Source organism: Mytilus edulis, chromosome 10 (genome assembly GCF_963676685.1).
Source record: "Mytilus edulis chromosome 10, xbMytEdul2.2, whole genome shotgun sequence".
In the NCBI taxonomy this organism is placed as follows: domain Eukaryota; kingdom Metazoa; phylum Mollusca; class Bivalvia; order Mytilida; family Mytilidae; genus Mytilus; species Mytilus edulis.
The window spans coordinates 23,086,545-23,095,320 of record NC_092353.1 but is presented as its reverse complement, the minus strand read 5'-3'; the positions used below and the strand labels follow the sequence as shown (position 1 = coordinate 23,095,320).

At 30.1% G+C, this 8,776-nt stretch overlaps 1 protein-coding gene across 4 annotated transcripts in view; it reads left to right on the top strand.

The window, feature by feature from the left end:
* LOC139490655 (coiled-coil domain-containing protein 81-like) overlaps positions 1-8,776 on the top strand; it is a 34,698-nt gene that overhangs the window by 6,052 nt on the left and 19,870 nt on the right. For 2 of the 4 annotated variants that reach the window (XM_071277561.1, XM_071277559.1), the window contains exons 4-7: positions 4,221-4,477; positions 4,840-4,919; positions 5,351-5,637; positions 6,122-6,151. In XM_071277561.1, coding sequence (XP_071133662.1) covers positions 4,221-4,477; positions 4,840-4,919; positions 5,351-5,637; positions 6,122-6,151 — 654 coding nt within the window. The remainder of the gene's footprint in view (positions 1-4,220; positions 4,478-4,839; positions 4,920-5,350; positions 5,638-6,121; positions 6,152-8,776) is intronic. The other 2 variants (XM_071277562.1, XM_071277560.1) reach the window with 1 other exon arrangement.

Genomic DNA, 8,776 nt, shown 5'->3' with positions numbered 1-8,776 from the left:
CTAACACATACTGTTAGAAACATTCAAATTGATTCAATATATGATTTTTGTTTTTCAATTCAACTTTGGTCTTTTCAATAGAAATCTGGTGCTGCTTTAAAATGGAAGTTTTTCTCACTGTATCTTTATATGATTCTAGAAAATAGTTATTTGTATTTGTATTACAATAATAAGACTTTTTAAAGTATTTAAACCTAATGCTGCATTATAAGATGTTGCATATTTCTGTAGATGCTTATATTATATACATGTACCTAAAACATTATTAAATTCAAAGGTTAATGTCTGTTTAATCTGATGGCACTAGCAATATCATTCATCTGTCAGTAAAGTAATCTAAATCTGACAAAAAGAAAAATAATTGAGAATAACCTTGTAAACTTGAACTCCTGTTAGCTCATCTGATATTTATGGATTGAATGCAAACAGAAAGACATTAATGAAAAATTTATACAAATTTTACAAACTTATGACTGGATTATTGGTGTAAATAAGAACTGTGGTTAGGGGAGGTAACTCTAAATGTTATTACTTTCTCTAGTGAATTATGATTTTCAAGTTGAAAATTTTAATGTCTTTTTAATGAGCTTAAATCAGTTTCTTGGGAATATTGAAAGATAACTAACAACACTCTCTGGCTCTGGTCAACTATAGTTTTAATGAATTCTTTATCAATGTATAGTCTAAATCAAAATCAGTATTTTCTTGTTTGGTTGATCGATTGAATGTTGGTGTTTAATGTCACTTTCATGGGGACCAGTTTTCCCACTTTCATGGGGACCAGTTAGTCCTAGGTGGAGGCAGCCGGATTGGGATTCAAACTCACAACCTGATTATTGGCAGGCTAATAGTTTAAACATATTTAATTGTTCAAAACAAATGGATAAACCGATTAGACACAAGTTTTTCAGCTTAGTTCTGTCTTCTCCATGCCAGGCTAATGATCACTGATGAACTACTTAGTCCACCTGACAATCATTGGCTTCTTGTTTGGAATAGTGCATATGGTGTCTTCCTCCTATTCCCACTTTTAAAAAATACTATTCCTTCTATTCCCACTTGCAAATAACAATAGATGTTTTGATAAATAATTTGTTTTTATAACAATCAGGGCTAATTAGAATTTCACCTAAGATTAACCTGTATTTTTTTAAAAGCATAGCATATTTGGTACACTGTTTAGGTATAATACCTTGTTTATTTGTAATATGTTTCTTTTTTCATCAAATTGATACTTAAAAATAGAGAAAAATTATGATAAATAGATTGGAGTTAGATTTATTTTTAAACTTTTGAATTTGTACTTAAAAATGAAGAAAAATTATGATAAATAGATTGGAGTCAGATTTATTTTTAAATCTTTGAATAATATTGTAACTTTAAAAAATTGTCTGCTTTACTAATAAATCATGATATAAATAATATTATAACCAAGTATAATCTTATATGTATATATATATCTTTATTCTCACAAACCAAATTACAGAAAGGTATAGAGATAATTATACATATTTCAATACAATTACATAAATAAATAATGTATGAAAGTAGATAGAGGCATTCACAATTGTTCACCCAGAAAAGTTCAATTTGTTATTGATCTCCTTAATAAGTTTACAAAGTTCGTTCAGTTCTGTACATTTTGGGGAATTCATGATCATTAAGTCATAAAACTTCAATGTGTTTGTTCTATTTCTATAATAATAATTGTAAAATGCAATACATTGTTTTCTACAATTATCGAAAGTTGAACAATTAAAAATGTAATGGTATTCATCACCAATGGCATCTGAATTACACAATACACATTTTCTGTTTTCTCTTTCTATGTTTTGCCATCTTCCAGTTTCTATTGGAGATTTCATGTTCAAAGTTCCTTATTTAAGAAATAAGGATATCTGGCTGCCGGTCATCCAAAAAGAAATATTTCTCAAACTCCAAAGTAACTTTAAATAAACGATAATTTAATGCTTTTGGTGATTCCTGTTGGCTTAAGATGTGGAATAAAAGTATACTTTAAAATATAATTACTTGGACCAATAATCAAAGATATAAAATAATGGGTGAAAACTGTTAACTTTACTTCATTATTTATCTTGTTTAAAAAAAACCAGAATTTAAACAGATGCAAAAATACCTTATTACCTGTTTTAATAAAAAAAAACCTGGTCAATTAACAGTTGATTAAAAATGTTTGTACAGTATAATCCTTTGTTTGCACAAGTTTTCCTTCTATTCCCACATGAAATTTTATCTTTTCTTACCAGATTTATAAAAAGTGGGAATAGAGGGAATGAACCGTGCATATTAATGATTACATTTGAATTATGAATATAAAACTAAAACATGTATTATTGGTCTGTTGACATAAAAATCCTCAAACACACATTTTTATTTGTGACAGATCATGTACATGTTATCATTATATATGATATAGGTTTGACACATTCCCCATTTCCTTTCTCAATTTTTGTCGAGCCTGCAACTTTTGTTGCAGAAAGCTCGACATAGGGATAGTGATCCGGCGGCGGCGGCGGCGGCGGTGTTAGCTAACTTCTTAAAAGCTTTATATTTTAGAAGGTGCAAGACCTGGATGCTTCATACTTTGTATATAGATGCCTCATGTTACGAAGTTTCCGTCAGTCACATGTCCAATGTCCTTGACCTCATTTTCATGGTTCAGTGACCACTTGAAAAAAAAGTTCAAATTTTTTGTAATGTTGAATTTTCTCTTATTATAAGTAATAGGATAACTATATTTGATATGTGCGTACCCTGAAAGGTCCTCATGTCTGTCAGACAGTTTTCACTTGACCTCGACCTCATTTCATGGATCAGTGAACAAGGTTAAGTTTTGGTGGTCAAGTCCATATCTCAGATACTACAAGCAATAGGGCTAGTATATTCGGTGTATGGAAGGACTGTATTTAAGGTGTACATGTCCAACTGGCAGGTGTCATCTGACCTTGACCTCATTTTCATGGTTCAGTGGTTATAGTTAAATTTTTGTGTTTTGGTCTGTTTTTCTCATACTATATGCAATAGGTCTACTATATTTGTTGTATGGAATGATTGTGAAAGTGTACCTATCTAGCGGGCAGATGTCATGTGACCTTGACCTCATTTTCATGGTTCAGTGGTCAAAGTTAAGTTTTTGAGTTTTGGTCTTTTTATCTAATACTATATGCCATAGGTCATCTATATTTGGTGTATGGAAATATTTTATGATCTTTATGTCAGTCGCGCAGGTTTTATTTGACCGTGACCTCATTTTCACGGTTCATTGCACAGTGTTAAGTTTTTGTGTTTTGGTCTATTTTTCTTAAACTATAAGTAATAGGTCAACTATATATGTTGTATAGAAGCATTGTTAGCTGTACATGTCTGCCTGGCATGGTTCATCTGACCTTGACCTCATTTTCAAGGTTCATTGGTCTTTGTTTAGTTATCTTGGACTTGGTTAATGTTAAGTTTATGTGACAGTTGAATTAAAGCTTAGCTTTATACTTAGGACTATCAACATAATATCAATGATTAGTATAGAAGGCGAGACATTTCAGCGTGTGCACTCTTGTATTAATTTGGGTAGGACATGTACAGGACCCTTATTTTTTATAATCAAAAATTCATCTAATTTGAAAGTTTTCAATAAAAATATATCAATCTAATATCATTGTCAGTTCCCAAGATTCCAAATGTTTAGTCAAACATTGTATCATTTAAAACTCACAATATTTATTAATTGAAACTTGACTTAACCCAACCATGTCTTAATTAAGTTGTGCAATGTTGCATAACTAACAGTTAACTGACAAGCTTATTGACAGTTGAAACACTTTTCTATAGATACAGCTTGTTGTAACTTGAAATATTTGACCTATTTATCCTAAGATGTATACCTTGCCTTTGCATTGGTTACAAATGTATTACTTATAGGCCATTCAGTGACCTATATTTGTTAATTTCTGTCATTTTGGTCTCTTGTGCAGAGTTGTTTCATTGCATGCACAGTCTTTCAACATCTTATGTTTTATATTGATATGCTAGTAATTGCTTGCCACATTGCCAAGTTGTCCATATAATATCTGTGCCATTCAATTAACCGTAGAAAACTTACTCATTTGTCCATTATGGAAAAAAGGAGGAAGTTATTATGTAAAATATGAAATTTAATTAACATAACATTTTGTCAACTCAAACATCTTTTTTTTCAATTTTAGGTAATATACCAGTTGTACAGTTAAACTTTGCTTCCATGGCACATGAGAGTCCTTTTGACAGGGATACAGTAGAGAGTTGTGTGAAAGAAATTCTTGGGTCTGTCAACAGGGCTGTCAATACAAAGAGGAATTTAGAACTAACATTCAGTGGAATAGGAAGACTTACAATCAGAGATTCAAAAGTTAAAATGAGGTTTTATAAAGAATTTATCAATCAGATGGATGGCTCAGGAAAGATGGTGGACTCCATGCAAAACGTAAGATTTCAAATGTTCTGTGATTTATTTTAAACAGTATTATGATACACAAGCAATAAATATTTAGGATTCCGAAACAAAAAACGAACAAAAAGATACAATATTAACATTTTCAATCTAAAGGACTTTCTGAATGTAATTCTTTTTTAACAGGTAGCCACTCTCATGCATGAATTTCTGTGCTTTTATATTATATTAATTAACATAGGAATTACTGGAGCAGACAAATCATGATGTGTAACATTTATATTGCAGCTAACAGTCAACTTTCATGACATATATACTTTATATTCATTTGTTTAAATGTAAAAAAAATCTTTTGCAACTATGATTTGTAATACTTTAAATATTTCTTTTGGCAGCGTCCAGGTACTGTTGATTCTGTGATGTCTGACCGACTTCCATCTAGAGCTGGATCTAGTGCTACAGTAGTCCTACCAAAGTAAGCTATGTTTTGTTATTCTTTACCAAGATAGAACAATCAAATATTCTATATTGTACTTGAGAACAATATTTTTTTATTTTTTTTAATTATACAACATAATTCAGGAATAATCAACAGGAAAAAGAACTAAATTTTGCTTTCAAATATATTTGAATTACAACTAATAAGCAATCTAAATACATTATAAACAAGAGTGATAAATTAGGACAAAAGACAAATGATGCAGGTTCTAACTACTTTCATTGAAAATATCTTATACTTAATTTTCATATGTAAACATATATAAATAATTGAATCCATACTTCTATGCACCTTTTTCCATAGAAGAATTTTTTGTCTGAAATGCCTTTTTTTATCTCATCGAAATATTCCATTACACAATTTCTTGAGTTACTCTATTTATAAGTTTGCCACATCTCTTTTTCTAGAATATCAAATTCCAATATAGCCAATGGTGGTGGACTTGCACCAGTCACTGAACAGGATGAACCTCAGTTTAATGCAGAGGAGCAGAATGGTTATGAACCTCAGGGAGAAAGTATGTTCCTCCGTCCACCTGATTTGACAGAGGAGGGAATGGAGGGGCTAGACATTGGTGATGAAGCTACAAATGCAGCAATAAGACACATTCAGTTTAGAGGAGAGGGTCTGGATGAACCCCTCCCAGGGGAATATGCCCCAGTCAATATTGCTCCACCTTTCGAAACTATTGATGGTAAGTGTCGCATAAAGCTTTCCATTAAATTGGCAAGAACTATATTAAATATGTAAACGTCTGTGGGGTAGTGATATCTCATTGTCCCTATCATAAGTATCATTAGAGAGAAAAAATAGAAAACATAGAATTTGTTAGTAGTATAAAAAAAAAATAATTCTAGAGCTCCTTATAAAATGTGCCTCGCAGCACACACCACCTCTTTTCCCATATTTAATCTTAACAGCCTCCAGTTTTTCTTGTTTCAGCTAATGAACTTAAACTACAGTAGCCAAAATAATCTTCCTTAATAATAGATTAAAAGCAAGTGATATTAATATTTGAATAAAATTTTTGAAATCATTGGTCATTCCAATTAATTAACCTGTGTCTACACATTTCTCATTTGCATGTAAAGCTTTTGTAACACATTAAATCAGTGACATTTAAAACAAAAATTGATATCAAAAGATAATGGTTAACATCTCTTATTTCCGTTACTTAGACGAAAGTTACTTACCTGCGATTGATGGTCGTAAGTATTCGATGTTAATTAGTGTTCAGCACATATATATATATATCTACATATTAAAGTGATTTAATAATATTTGTTTTTAAATTAACCTTACATTTTATCCAAAGATTGTGTTTGATATCCTCGTATTTGTACCTAACTACATAAAATGTACTATGGGAATGGGGAGTTATTAAAATACAAGAATATTCTTTCAAAATTATATGTTTTTTTTTCCTGTATTTACTTTCACAAACTCTAATAAATTTGATATTTTCTTTTCATTCTTTTTTTTTGATTTCGTAGGTTTTTTTTTATCATTTTTTTTTTATTATTTTTTGTTTTTATCTTAGACATTATTTTTTATGTTGAAATTGAGTTGGGGAAAATATGTTGTAACAACTCATGCTTTGTCTATTTTAATTTACACCTTTTATTGAATTAAAAGGTCTGCATTAACTTACATGTATACCCTGTTTGTTCCATGCTTGCACTAATACTTTGTGTTAATATAACTCACATCCCTTCTGACTTCACTAAAATCTATGTAATAAACATTCTGCTTTAAATTCATACATTAAATAACTGCAAAAGAGGGACGAAAGATACCAAAGGGACAGTCAAACTCATAAATCTAAAACAAACTGACAACGCCATGGCTAAAAATGAAAAAGACAAACAGAAAAACAATAGTACACATAACACAACATAGAAAACTAAAGAATAAACAACACGAACCCCACCAAAAACTAGGGGTGATCTCAGGTGCTCCGGAAGGGTAAGCAGATCCTGCTCCACATGCGGCACCCGTCGTGTTGCTTATGTGATTACAAATCCGGTAAAAGTGTTAATTTCTCTCCTGTTTTAAAATAACTTGGCATTTATAGGATATACTGCTCACGAATTACACAAAAATGTGTTTTTATTCCCCTCCTACAATAGAAGAGGGACATTATGTTTTCTGATCTATGCGTCTGTTTGTTAATTTGTCCGTCTGTTTGTCCTGCTTCAGGTTTAAGTTTTTGGTCAAGGTATTTTTTGATGAAGTTAAAGTCCAATCAACTTGAAACTTAGTACACATGTTTCTTATGATAGGATCTACATAAATTAAATGCCAAATTAGAGTTTTGACCGCAATTTTACGGTCAACTGAACATAGAAAGTTATAGTGCGAGGGGGGCATCTGTGTACCTGTGTACTATGAACACATTTTTGTTTAGAGAGGCCTTGAAATCCTATGGAGTGATTAATGAAAATTTGATTTAAGTTTCGAATTATTGAAAGTTGAAAATATTTTTGAAATCAATATATATTCTCTCCTAAACTTTGTATTATTTAATGAAAAAGAAGACATAAAGTCATTTAGATCTTATCTGTTTGAATTGGATGAGTTAAATAGGTAATTCAATAACTGTAACAAATACTAGAAACATTAATGATGTTTGACAATCAAACAAACTAATTAGAATTGGATTCCTATAACAGCATTAGTTGAGTCAATAATATAAAGTATCATTTCCATTTTTCACCGATGTCAGAAGTAATGTAGCTTGAGAAAGTTTCTGCTTCAGGTCCTCAATACTTAGTATACATGCAGTGGCTTATCAGTTAAGTATTAAAGAGTCCATGTACTCCTTAAATTGTATCATACATATGCAACAAATCACCAGCCATGCAACTTAAACCTCTTGAAAACAAATATTTTAGTGCTTAGCACTGAGACTTGAATTTTTTTTTTAAACCACTAGGAAAGCAGCTGAATAGCTTGAAGTCAAAAATATTTTATTTAATTTTCTTGTTGTTCAAGGAAAACACGACTTGTTTTTCTCTTGTTTTAAAACTTATTTTTATCTTGAAAAAATGGAAAAGTTATTTTACATAGATATACTAAGCACATCTGTTCATGTGAAACAGCAATTTATTTCATGATAGACCAGTTGATTGATTAAGATAATTATTTGTTTATATATATATGATTAACTTGATGAATAAATAATAAGGTACCGGTAACACCAATCTTTAGACTTATTTCCCATGATAGATATCATTAAAAATAAAAATTTCAATAATGAAATCTATTGAATAAAACATGCACCCATTAGATGAAATTTCAAATTATTTAAAACTTCAAAATATAAGGATTTTTTTCTGAAATTTTACATACATTTAGAACTTATGATCTGCATCTGTTGATCCCAAAACTATTTATTGCATTGATAGATATACAATCAGTTAAAAAATTGCTAAACTGATATACAAATGTATAGAATGTCCATGTACATAAATAGCAGGGGAAAAAATAATTAAGAATTGGCATTTCTCAAAAACCTTTTCACAGAATTATGTTTAAATTCAAAAAAATTCTTATGATAATTTTCATCTTAGTTGTCTAAAATTTCTTTTTGGTTAGTGGATACAATTTTTTTTTATAGAAATCAGATCATTGAAAAGCAAATTGATACTATGATGAAATATAACTATTAATTATCATTTGTCAGTACTTGTAGTGGTATATGATTATTTGGCTAGCACGCCCCCATATGTTAAAAAATCCTAGATTTTTCCAATGATTCCTATTGAATACTTCTTTGAAAGTTATGTCTATTCCCATGATAATTACATTATTTACAATTTGAATTCCATTAT